This window comes from Rhamphochromis longiceps, linkage group LG8 (assembly GCF_057381845.1).
Source record: "Rhamphochromis longiceps isolate RC_006_pf linkage group LG8, R_longiceps_female_GT1.1, whole genome shotgun sequence".
Classification (NCBI taxonomy): Eukaryota; Metazoa; Chordata; class Actinopteri; order Cichliformes; family Cichlidae; genus Rhamphochromis; species Rhamphochromis longiceps.
Window position 1 is genome coordinate 1209499 of NC_140564.1, and position 14357 is coordinate 1223855.

At 42.5% G+C, this 14357-nt stretch overlaps 1 protein-coding gene across 3 annotated transcripts in view; it reads right to left on the minus strand.

The window, feature by feature from the left end:
* rbfox3a (RNA binding fox-1 homolog 3a) overlaps nt 1-14357 on the minus strand; it is a 180208-nt gene that overhangs the window by 90797 nt on the left and 75054 nt on the right. For all 3 annotated transcript variants that reach the window (XM_085415427.1, XM_085415429.1, XM_085415428.1), the window contains exon 2: nt 10627-10875. In XM_085415427.1, coding sequence (XP_085271553.1) covers nt 10627-10875 — 249 coding nt within the window. The remainder of the gene's footprint in view (nt 1-10626; nt 10876-14357) is intronic.

Genomic DNA, 14357 nt, shown 5'->3' on the forward strand with positions numbered 1-14357 from the left:
GAACGATGGTATTGAATGCTGAGCTGTAATCTACAAACAGCATCCTCACATACGTGTCTCTCTTCTCCAGGTGTGACAGGGCAGTGTGTAGTGTCAGGGCTATGGCATCATCAGTGGACCTGTTGTGGCGGTATGCAAACTGTAGAGGGTCCAGTGAGTCGGGTAGTGCAGAGCAGATGAAGTCCCTGACCAGCTTCTCGAAGCATTTGCTTACGATGGGGGTCAGGGCTACAGGTCGCCAGTCGTTCAATGAGGAGATGGTGGAGGATTTGGGTACAGGGACGATGGTGGCCATTTTGAAGCAGGCTGGGACTACAGACAGAGAGAGGGAAAGGTTGAAGATGTGTGTGAACACTCCAGCCAGCTGAGCCGCGCATGACTTGAGGACGCGGCCGGGAATCCCGTCCGGACCAGTAGCTTTGCGTGCGTTCACCTTCCTGAAGCACTTCCGCACATCCTCCTCAGACACAGTGTGCGCACTGACGTCATCCGCGGTGCACACACTGTCTGGTCTCATGGTGTTCGCTGTGTCGAATCTAGCGTAGAATACGTTTAGATCCTCACACAGAGAGGCCGTGGTCTGCGGTGTGCTGGTTTTCCCTCTAAAGTCTGTGATCGTGTTTAGTCCCTGCCACATACTCCGAGGGTTGTCAAACTGTTGCTCCACCCTGTCCCTGTACTCACGTTTGGCTGCTTTGATCGTCTTCCGGAGTTGGTAATGTGCGTGTCTGTAGTCCAATGTGTTCGCGGAGGCAAAGGCGGTGTTCCGTGCCGCGCGAACATCTCCGTTAATCCAGGGTTTTTGATTTGGGAAGGATTTAACTGTTCTGGATGGGACGACATCTTCCACGCATTTCCTGATAAATCCGCAGACTGAGTCTGTGTATTCATCAATGTCCCTAGCAGCCACGTGAAACATTTCCCATTCCGCGTGATCAAAACAGTCCCGCAGCGCAGACTCCGATTGGTCCGTCCAACAGTGCACCGCCCTCCGGGTTGGAGCTTCCTGTTTCAGCTTCTGCCTGATGGCCTCTCAGGGGTTTGGGGGACTGGGGAAGGTCGTGGTCCCTGGTGCTGGTCGTTGGTGTTGTTGAGAGAGTTGGAGGCAAATAGGGACCCATCTTCTTGCCTCAGATGTCTCTCCTTTCTGTGGGGGCAGATGGAGCTCCTCCTCAAGGTTTCTGCTGGGCTTTGTCTGTTCTTGGAGTACTGTTTGTTCCTCCTTATGAGATAACTCCTTGTTTGTCTCAGCCTTGGCACCAAGCACAGATGGATGACGTATGGAATAAAACAAGTTGGAGGTGAACAGTTTCACCCCTGACTTGTTAAAATTAAATCCATTTGCTTTAAACAGATGCCTGCGTTCCCAAAAAATATTAAAGTTGTTGATAAAATGCACTGAGTGGTCGGCACATGCTGATATAAGCCATTTATTCAGTGTAAACAACCTGCTGAATCTCTCGTCTCCTCCTCTGACGGGCGGTACAGGCCCACTGATGAATACAGCTGCATTCAGAGAGTTTACAGTATTTAGTAATCCAGTAAAGTCCCGTTTCAGAACCTCCGACTGTTGTTCGGACACATCGTTTGACCCTGTATGCAGAACAATGTTTGTCACAGTTGGATATTCATCTGCAATTTGAAGAATTCTCTCCTTCAGGTTGTTGACCATATCGTTAGGAAAGCAGAGGACTTTAGTGTTCTTACCGCACATGCTTTGTACATCCTTTACGGCAGAGTCACCCACAATCAGAGTTTCAGGCCTAGCCTTTAGCGTTCCCTGTGGCCTTTTACTTTTCAACAGATTTTCAGACCTTACTTCGCTGCTTTTAGATGGATGGTTGTCCGATATAGATCCATTGTCCTTTGATAGTGGAGCAAATCTGTTCTGCAGTTTCACATTCAGTTGATTTGGAGGTTTGTTGTTAACCTTCCTATTCACGGTTGTCCAGTCCTGTTTCCTCTAGAAGAGCTTCTCTGTCTCGTAGGAAGTGAAGGCCAGTCGGTTTCAGAGATTTCAGCTCGCTGTGCCCTGCCTGTGGTACGTCCTCCCCCTTCCAGGAGACATGATTTATGTCTTGGTTTTGCACCAAGACAGTCCAAGGGGGGATTATCGCTTGAGGATTTATAATAATGCACAGAGTCTACTTTCTTGGTCATGTTATCTGTGCTCCTTAGCTGTGTACTAGCTTGCTCATCGCCATTGTTTTGAGTCAAAGGCAAGGTTGTTTCATTTCCACACAGTCCATTTACCTCCACGTTTACTTCTAAGTGATGAATTTTTGTCTCCAGTACTGCAATCTTCTGCAGGAGGCTGTGGTAGTCATCAGTGGAGGGGGGGGGGGGGGTCTTGTTGCTAGTTAGCCTAGCGGTTAGCTCGGTGCCCAGATGCTATAATCAGGCTTCAGCTTTGTGTAGGTCACAGACACACGGAGCGCTGAGGATAAGGTAACTATAAAAATGTTGCTGTTTCTGTTAAGAACACTTTAGTCCTAATGATCTATAAGTGTCCAGAAGCTATCGCAGGTAAGCTCATACGGAAAAAAGGGAAAAAAAATCAGAATAAAAATCTATAAAAATCAATAAAAGAAGCAAAGCATTTAAAGAGCAAAGAGAGGAAGCGCCCACACTCACAAAAGGAAGGACAAAAAGGCTTTTAATGATTGGCTTGACAGAAAGACCAAGCTGTAGGGGATGTGAAGGTCAGGGTGGTTAAGGAAGAAATGCTAAAGACTAGGGATGGGTACCATGATGGCACCGGTTCTATCATAAACGGTAGTAACCAGACCGAAAAGCAGCGCACATTTCGGTGCTTTATTTCGGTGCTTTTTTTTCCTGAGCTGTGATACACTTCTAGCCAATCATTTTACGTTTCCGAGAATAGTAGGCGGGGCCAGGTACGTAAGTTCTTTTAGAGCAGAGCTACAGATTAAAAATGCCCAAGGCGAAGCGGTCAAAGTCTGGCTGTACTTCACAGCAAAAGATGCAAACTCAGCAGCAACAAGTGCTTTAAGCTGATACTGTGATACTGTCAAAGGAGGTAACACCTCAAATCCGATGAAACACCTGGCGACGCATAGCGGTTTTTTTTTTAAAGCCGAGAAATGCGCCGTATTTGATAGCTTGCTGCGAAACCTCACACCGAGCACGTCGGGTGTGGTGCCAGTTATCGGACCCGGAGTTAGCAACATCCCCCAAAAACCCGAAGAGGAGAGTCCTGGCCCCTAGCCCTGCCAGTCTAGCAGACATGATGACGGATGATGATGCAGCAGCAGCCGTTCTTCTCTGCGTGAGTAGCTTAATGTTGTTCTTGAGTAATTAACGTTGAGTAGGCTAACCACGTTATTACATTAATGCATGTAAGGTGAACTACACTGTTACAAAAAACATCGTAAAACAATGGCAATCTTCTGGCAGCTGGGGCGCCAAAATACGACCGTGAAATAACAGAAAATAACTGTCCCATAAAAATACGGTTATTTTCAGTAATGAAAATAGAGTTTGTTGTGCTAATTTGACATGGGATTGTGCCTTTTCCAAGTGCTTTTAGACATTAAATTAGGAACATTTTTACGCGATCAAACAATGAAATTACCTATAAACAAGGTCAATGAATGTGGAAATATGAATCATAATACGTAAATGTACAGAAATATACAGTTAACAGTTGGTTTGAATAATAATTGATTGCATGCCCTGGGACAGACTGACAGAGGCGAGGCTGCCATATCACACCATCGGCCCCTTTGGCCATCACTAGTAGTCGGTAGGTGAAGAGTCCTGACCACGGACACAACGACGGAGAGTGTCCGAGCCGGGGCTTGAACCGGCAGTCTTCTGATCACAAGGCGAACTGCCAACTCTTGAGCCACGAACGGCCTAACTAGCAGCGATAATAATACTTATGTGATGTAACACAAGCTTATAGGGATCATGTTATATACTTTTCCATAGCATTACATTTGAATTCGATCTTTCAAATAACGGACAGATATTTGTGAGATCATGATACATTTGTGAATGTATTTTAACAATCTAAATATGCATATGTACAGACAGATACATTTAGTAATCATGACAATTATGTTGTATTACATTACAGTGATTTAACGTTAATTTACATTCAAAATGTGAAGCCAAAGTCTATTTATGTAACTTTAATGATATTCTAGACGAACAGAACATTACTGTAAAATGCACAGTAAAATACCTTCATATTAGGGTTTTTTTCCTACGGTCGCAGCATTACCCGCGACCTTGTTGTTAGTTCACATTCATTGGCCGATGCTTAGCGTCATGTTATTTATATTAATTGCAATTCCTACCTCTACATTTCTTTTTCAAAATATATAATTGCAATGTTTTACATTGTGGCATGCAGAGAAATCTTATCAAAAAAGCTCACAGAGAGAGATTGAGCTTGTTATTTAACCCCAAGCTGGTAGGGGGAGCTCCTTATTAAAACACTTGCCGTGCTACAATGTGCCTCAAGGTTCAACAACAGCACAACAGAAGTCACTCATGGTACAGCACTCTCTCTACAAAACAACAACTGTCAGTGACGCTGCACCACGGCGTAAACACAACATTCAAGATAACAGTTAAAAGTAACGTAACCATAAACAATAGAACAAGAACATGTTCTCTTCACCCACCAATAGAACAGATGTTCCCTTCACCCTGGCCAAAAAGGCTAAAATGACCAAAGAAAAAGAGGGAAACAGCTAAACATGAGAGGTGTTTGGACAAAGTTAGTGTTTTTTCCATTGATTAAGCACTGCTTCCAGCCAAGAGTGATACCATATATGCCCCATAGCTGCAGAAAAGGCTAACATTGTTATCTTTTTACAAAAAACAGCTGAACATGAGAGGTTTTTGGACCAATTTTGTGTTCTCCATTCTTTAAGCACCGGTTTGAGCACCGTTTAAGCACTGGCACCGTTTCAAAAGTACCGGTTTGGCACTGGTATCGGATAAAACCTAAACGATACCCATCCCTACTAAAGACACTAGATAGTGAAAAAATGACAAGAGTGAGTTGAGAAGACAGAACACATCCTTTGAGGAGATGATGAATGAGTAAAACGAGATGGAGAGGAGAATGAATGGAGTGAATCAGGAAGTGTGGAAAGGTAGTCGGTCCAGATGACATACCTGTGGAGTTATGGAGATGTCTAGGAGAGAGGCAGTGGACTTTTTGACCAGATTGTTTTACACAATCTTGGAGAATGAGAGGATGCCTGAGTCTTTCAGAACCTTGTCACCTGGAATATGCCAATTCAAAAATATCAAGTGTGTACATTATCTGTTATGTTTCAGTTAATATTTATATATGGTTTTTCTACTCTGAGCAGTCAAAGTGCTTTTAACTACAAGCCTCATTCATCCAAACACACACCAATACCTGGGCTTTGTATACCTAAACACCTCGTCCAATGTTCTTTCGCAAAAGTAAAACAATCAATAGAGAGCAGACTTCCACCTTTTGTTTAACGGGTTTAACAAAAACATTTCATTACATTTTTCAAAAATGTAAGTCATTGTAATACATCTTTGACAATAAAGGTAGCAAAGTTTTGGTATAAGGTTGGTATTTCTATGTCTAACCTTGAGTGTATTTCTTCCCAATCCTGCCAGCACTGTCCTCATATTAACACCATTTCTCACCATGCTCCAGGCTTAGTGGCCTGAATATTTGCTTGTGTAACCAGTGGGAAGTGGTGGTGCATAACTATAGTGTGGACTTCCTTAGTACTGCATGAATGTGTGTATGTTTGGAGGTCTGTGCTGAAATGCAGCACATGGCTTATAGAGACACCAGTCTATCTGTGTGTGTGTTTATGTGTGACTAGCTATTGTTTTGCATGCATTTACTTTTACATTACATATATTTACATATGTTGTGAAAACAGCAAAATTGAAGTCATCTTTACGTTTTATGTTGACTTTTTTTCACATCAGGGTTTAATGGCAAGCAGTGCTAGTTCAGTGAGATCTAAAAACAGATATCGGTTAAATCCAAAGTGACAGTCATCTCTCTCATTCCATCTCAAACGACATATTGTCCAGTAGCTTCTCTCGCTGCTCGTTTACCGTATTCTTGAATTACTACCATCTTGTGGTCTCAGTTGGCTGGTGCCTCTAGCAGTGTGCTCGACTCTCCTCTTTATTCCACCAGAATTTGTAGGATAGAGCACATTTCATGTGGATGTTTGTTCCACTAACAAAAGCTCTCAGCAGCCTTTTCTGGCTGTTTGCATCAATGTGAGTGTTTGGTCTGTGATGGGAAACTAGTATGCTAGACAAGTTGCCACTGGCTTTGCTTTCACTGCTCTGAGATAAGTGGTGATACATTTAGGGAAATACACCTAGCATAAATAAGTACATAAGCACTCTGGGATTTATCATCTAAAAAGATATGTTTGTCTAGCTATGCCAGTCCGTATTATGTAGTGGAGAGAAAAGTGCAGTGTCAAGACGTTTTTAATATCTTCTTTAGCACATGCTTTGGCTCTGCTTAAATAAATATCAAACTTGCATCTAAAGACCCGGTTGTGGAAATCAATACTTTATCCATCCATCAATTCGCTTCCGCTTATCCTTTTCAGGGTCGCGGGGGGCGCTGGAGCCTATCCCAGCTGTCATAGGGCGAGAGGCAGGGTACACCCTGGACAGGTCGCCAGTCTGTCGCAGGGCCAACACACAGGGACAGACAACCATTCACACCTAGTGGCAATTTGGATTATCCAGTTAACCTATCCCCATGAGCTGCATGTCTTTGGAGGGTGGGAGGAAGCTGGAGTATGCAAAGTCCACACAGAAAGACCCCGGCCTGATGGTGGAATTGAACTCAGGACCTTCTTGCTGTGAGGTAACAGTGCTAACCACCGTGCCACCGTGCTGCTCGATACTTTAGATTTTTCATTTATAAAGATGAATCTTTTTAATGATTATAACAGGTCGTTCCAACCAATTACAGTATCAGAGCCTTGGGGCTTATGATCCTGGCCATGAATTCAACTGTATACCAAAGTATTCTAGAGCCAAATGTGAAGCTGACAGCTAAAACTTTTTCCAAATTCGATCATGCAACAAGACAATGATCTAAAGAACAGCAGCAGCTCTTCACAATGATAAAGAAAAGAAACAAAGGGTTGCAATGGCCAAGTCCAGAAATCCTCCTGTTTGAATTCAGTGATATTAAGGAGCGTGGACCAAATGCCTCCACAACAATGTGAGATCTAAACATTTATTACAGTTACAAGCCATTGAACCATGGGGTGTATACCAGACAGCGTACTACAGATGTCTAAACCTTACGTCCATTCTCATGTACCTTGGTTATCAGCTTCACTTGGTTGTGTTGACTGTTAATGGTTACATCATTGGCTAGCTGGCTTTGCCTTCAGGTTGACTCCATGGACAAAAGCATTGCTTCTTAACTAATGAAATTCTTTATTTCCTGTTCAGGAGATGAGACTGTCATTCACTTTTATATACAAACGATCACTCTGCCTAGAGTTCATAACCAATGTTCCCTCTAATTTTTCACACACAAACTCCCTGAGCGTCCCTTGGACCACTGTGAGCAACATCAGACGTGTGCACTGTGGTCACGCCAGCATCAAATCCATCCAAGTTACGGTTTATTAAAATAATCAAATTACAGCATTTATGTTAGACTGCTTTTAATTAACTGCTTTATCCCACTTGCAGTGAAAAAAAAATCTAGTCATTGGCCTGTGTAGCACGTTAACATTGTTCGAAGTAAAAATAACTTGAACTCCAATTTTGAAAACACAACTTTATTTTTTCTTTTTTTATAAAGCTCTGACTTGTATTATGAGTCTGTGGTCTGGGAGAGAGTCTGTAACTCTGTCTGCAAAATACAGGATATAATGACCAATGTTGGGCAATTAATTATATAGTTACTTCTTCAAAAAAGTAACTGAGTTATGCAAACAAAGTCTTTTGCAGCTATTTTTTTAAAATGCAACCAGCAGCGTTTTTTTTAAACTATTTACAGAACAATCAGCTGTTCTGCATCAAATCTGATGCCACACAAATTATTTGTTTCACTCCAAAGAATAATTTCTGTCCACTATGAGATGAAGGAGAACAACAGCCTGATACCTGCAGGCCTGACAACAGCAGATGTGTCACTGCTGTAACACCTGTAACATTCAGCAGTCGCTTCATTGTTCTGACACACAACAACACTATTGACTACACTACACACTAACTACACACTAACTACACACTAACTACACACTAACTACACACTGACTACACACTAACTACACACTGACTACACACTGACTACACACTAACTACACACTGACTACACACTGACTACACACTGACTACACACTAACTACACACTAACTACACACTGACTACACACTAACTACACACTAACTACACACTGACTACACACTAACTACACACTAACTACACACTGACTACACACTAACTACACACTAACTACACACTAACTACACACTGACTACACACTAACTACACACTAACTACACACTGACTACACACTAACTACACACTGACTACACACTGACTACACACTGACTACACACTAACTACACACTAACTACACACTGACTACACACTAACTACACACTGACTACACACTAACTACACACTAACTACACACTAACTACACACTGACTACACACTAACTACACACTGACTACACACTAACTACACACTAACTACACACTGACTACACACTGACTACACACTAACTACACACTAACTACACACTGACTACACACTAACTACACACTAACTACACACTAACTACACACTGACTACACACTAACTACACACTGACTACACACTGACTACACACTAACTACACACTGACTACACACTAACTACACACTGACTACACACTAACTACACACTAACTACACACTGACTACACACTAACTACACACTAACTACACACTGACTACACACTAACTACACACTGACTACACACTAACTACACACTAACTACACACTGACTACACACTAACTACACACTGACTACACACTAACTACACACTGACTACACACTAACTACACACTAACTACACACTGACTACACACTAACTACACACTAACTACACACTGACTACACACTAACTACACACTGACTACACACTAACTACACACTGACTACACACTGACTACACACTAACTACACACTGACTACACACTGACTACACACTAACTACACACTGACTACACACTAACTACACACTAACTACACACTGACTACACACTGACTACACACTAACTACACACTAACTACACACTGACTACACACTGACTACACACTAACTACACACTGACTACACACTGACTACACACTAACTACACACTAACTACACACTGACTACACACTGACTACACACTAACTACACACTGACTACACACTGACTACACACTAACTACACACTGACTACACACTGACTACACACTGACTACACACTAACTACACACTGACTACACACTAACTACACACTGACTACACACTAACTACACACTAACTACACACTGACTACACACTGACTACACACTAACTACACACTAACTACACACTGACTACACACTAACTACACACTAACTACACACTAACTGCACACTAACTACACACTAACTACACACTAACTGCACACTAACTACACACTAACTGCACACTAACTACACACTAACTACACACTAACTACACACTAACTGCACACTAACTACACACTAACTACACACTAACTACACACTAACTGCACACTAACTACACACTAACTACACACTAACTACACAAGATTTGTGCTAAACGTCGCAAATCTCTCACATCTCAAAGCACCGCCGAGTTTGTTTTTGCTCACAGGCTTTCGTTTTTACCGTTTCTTCCTGCAGTAAATATAAACAACGACAGTATTCAGGAAGAAAAACAAACATTGCAGATATTTTATCATAACTCTGGTTTTACGCGGCCGATCAACAATTTATAAACTGGTATAAAGTCCACACTTTGTCCGTCAGTTGTTCCGTCTGTCCTGCTCACATCTCCAGTGGTTGTACACGTTGTCATTAACGTGGCTTCACTCCACATCAGCCGCTTTGCTAAAACATCGATGTCGGCACATAAGGACGCTGTCATAGCCAGACAACGACGTTGATTAGCTGCGTATATACAAATGTGAATCGCATAATTGGCTGGACTGTGGGATAAGGTGGCCTCGTTCTAATCCCATACAGGAGCAGCCAGTCACTGACTCACACTGCAAAACAGGATTGTTAAAGTTTTAATTTTAATTTCAGGTTAGATTTTTTTTTGTGTGCGCAACACAGATTTTCTGTGTGCAGAGACCGTGCCAGCAGTGCGCAATTGCGCACCTGCGCAGCTTAAAGGGAACATTGTTCATAACTGTAGGTTTTTACAGTGTTGTGTGTTGAAGTCCTGCCTCTAAGAGCACCTCTGTGATGATGGATTACGAGGCAGAAGAACAATCCACGCTTCAAGTGTTATGTTAACCAGAAATGAATGAAGTCTTATACGCGAGCTGAAGCTCATTGTGATAGAAAAGATAACTAATGCACAGGAATGTGTGAATACAGACTCACCGATACTGTGTTAGTAGTAAGAGCTGGAGTGCTGCTGTCGTTTCCTGGCTGCTCACTCTGTGTGTGTGTCGCCGTGTATAGTGTTAGGGTATGCTCGCCCACTGTGCTTGTTCCCGTGTAGTCAGCCGGTGGGTGGGTGTGGGGTGTAGCATACTCAGCAGGAATCCCGTTCTGTGAAGGAGGTGGATACTGGGCTTGTGGGAAAGGTTGAGCCATAGCTTCAGGGGGAGCCGGGGCCTCTTGGTTACCCTGTGTGGATAAGGGCAGAAAAGACATTATTAAGAGTGGATGTTTTTTAACATACTCATTTTTGAGTCATGGTGGCGTCATTGAAAGGTATCCAAAGTGTCAACAATGGTCAAAAGATTTGTACAGGAGCCTTGAAGTGTCCTCAAGTCCAGAGGACGATGTGCTCGATGAATGTACAGGTTATCTAAAGCACTTTGACTAAGATTAGAAAAGCGCTGTAGAAATGCCAGTTTATTTTCAGTTTATTAGTGTTGTGACGATGTGTGATGTTAAACTGTCCAATCAAATTCTTAAACTCAGGCAATCCATGTCAGTTGGTCTGGTATGTGCCACGACTAGGGCCAAGCCTCTTCATCTTATTCTGACATCGAGCTTTCTTGCTGCAGCTCATACTGTTGCAGCTTGAAGTCTTCTCTTCACAGCTGAAACTGAGACTTTCTCACTACGACCACGACTGAGCTGCTTGAAGCTGTTGTCCTGTGAGCCGCCATCACACAAGCTGTTAACTCTCAGAAACTTGTCCTCTGATTCAGTTTCAGGCTTGCAGACCTCTTCCTGTCACAGTTTGTTTCTGAGTGCAGAAGGAAACTGGCCTCACTGACACCTTGACTTTCTTTGCAGTCTCTCTGTAGGACAGACCCACATTTATAAGTGTTATGATGGTCGGTCTCTCTTCCATTGTTAATTGCCTTTTTCTCACCATTTCTGCAACAACACTACTTTCCGCAGTACGATACTGTTCAGCTGATGCTGACGAGGGTCTGGTACCACAGTGTGTTCAACACTGCTTTATGCAGACAGATGGGGCTGCAATTAATCCAGAAAAGTTGGAACACCTGTAGGAATTAGTAGCACCAGCTTTCAAGGCTTGAGCAACCTCCATTGCTGCAGAACAGATTAAATTGTTAACCCATGTTGTCCCTGAAAAAGGCCTTTTTGTGTAATTCTGAAATGTACATTATGTTTCAGTTTTGGGCAAACTTACTTCTTTTTTAACCTCTGGCAGTTCACCACTTACCTTTGTACCATTTCAAGCTGTTCATCACTTGAACGACTTGAATTGCGATAAATAACTGGAAAAACTGGGCTGTTCTAAAACCTTTGAACAGTAGTGTATTTTCTTCAACACTGACATTTGACCACTGATTTGGTCAGAAGCCTCGCAGCAGCGGTGTGGTCAACCTACAGATGTTCTCAGCAGTTTTGGTTACACGAGTAAACAATGATGTGATGAAAGAAGTGCATGAATAATGATTCAGAGCATGTTCAGTTCAGAGCACGACACAATGGTAGTTAACTTAGATGATAAGACAACAGTGAACCAGAGATTTGATCCATAGTGAGAGTTGAGAGTTACCCCGAGATTCCTGACAGACGACTCAACAAACAACCTGAGGGGACTCTCACTACACAAATCTGTCCGAGGCACACAGACGTACTTCTGTTTAATCTTCATTCAGAGAAAGCTGTCAGCGATCCAAATTTTAATGAGTCCAGTCACCTATTCAGGAAGCTGAGAAGCATATTGGGGGTTAAAAGAGATATATGATTGAAAATCATGTAATGGGTGAATAATGCAAGTTGTGTAAAGTGCTTTGATTGCTCTGGATAGAAAAGCGCTATATAAGAACCAGTCAATTTACCATTTAGTTAGTTCACTTTATTAAAGCTGCATTAAAGATGTCTTCAATAAAGCAAGAGACGAAGGGGAAAAACAAATGAAATAAAATCCAAAATATCACAAATATACATGAAGGCTCTCCACATGCTGCCTTCTCCACAGATATTCAGTGTAGCCCAGTCTGCATGTGGAGCGGGGCTCATACCACATTTACGACTCAGCATGTTACTCTGTGCATACAGTAAGTGGCATTGTCTATAAGAGTCCATATCATTAGACAGATCATCAGATATATAATGTCCTAAGATTTCATAACTTTAAGAACCGTACCACACAGACACAAGTCTTCCCTACTTCTGGCAATCAAAATATTACTCTTCAAACTCTAAAACATATCGAGAGCAGACCCTCAGTAACTGTTTAAGGCCGGCACTGTATGGAGAGAAGATCACTAAATCATCTGCATACATCAGATGGTTCACTATGGTATCACCATATACATCCTGTTACACAATCAAAAAATAGCTTTGATAAGAAAAATCTATTTAGACATTAAACAAAGGAGGAGACAAACACCAACTGCTCAATTCTGCTAAATCCTTCTGGGAACCCTTGTGTTGACTAGTGAATTGTAGTTCACTGTTCAAAGGTAAAAAAAGGAGACCTGGCCCCGAAACACCACAGCGAGGCCTCCTCCATGACCACACATGTGATGAAGGAATAACCATCCGGGAAAAGTTCAATGAGGGATGAATAGTCTGCCTCACAGCTCAGATTTCAGTAAGAAATAAAAAATTAATATTTGGAAAGTATAAAATCGTTCAGCAATAATAATTTATTAGCCTTAGATAAAACACCACCATGCTAAGCGAGGGGGAAGATCCTCCAGCTTCAGGACCTAAATCCTGGTGGAGGGCCAAACACTGGGAAACTGGATGGACCCTCGTGAGGTAGCACGGTCTCAGAGAATCAGGCCTCGCATGTCCAAGAAGGGGTTTGGCAGAAAACATCCCCTCCATGGAAGCTGTCTGAGCACAGGGAATCAGAAACACTCAGCATGGCTTACCAGCGAGACCCCACTTCCACAACAAGCTGAGCTTCACCTGACACCTGCTCTTCTCCTTCTTCTGCTCCCTGGTCTGTGCACACCCAGGAGGACACAGCTGAGGACGCCCGAGGAGACGAGGAGCACCAGCAATACAGGGTAGAAAACGCTGACCCATCAAAATCGGACAGATAAGAGTGTCAGGTGATCATAAACCAAGGCAGTCAAAACGTTATTTACACAGAGTGAAAACAGGACTATGACACTGCAGGACAAACTGCAGGTGGCAGCGGCAAAACCAGACACAGGCATCATTCTGGAAGATGCCTGTGTTTGGTTTCAGAGTTTCCTTTGATTCTTTTCATACACAGATGAAGATAAAAACTGCTGCAAAGGCATCAGGTTACCATTACAATAGATTTGAGTTTGCTTCTTCTATTTGGAGACATGCGATTTTTTTCCTCCCTTTTCTTATGTTGAGGTTAAATCTGCACACACACTTCTTTTCACCTTTAAATTTTAGCCTGCAGTTATATAGTAATGAAAGAAAGACCTTGGATATTGTTGGTTATGTGTTTTACTTTTAACCCTAAACAACTGTAATGTCTACTTGTCTAAACCTTAACCGTACTGTTACCATCGATCCCTAAACCAGTAACAGCAGCTTTAATTTAAGGTCAGTATACTGTGTCAAAGTATCTTCCCTTGTTCCACACATTGTGCCACACAAAATACAGTTTTTAATAAAGAGGTGGGGCCTATTTGACAGTAGCTCACAACACGAGTGATGCACACACACACACACACACACACACA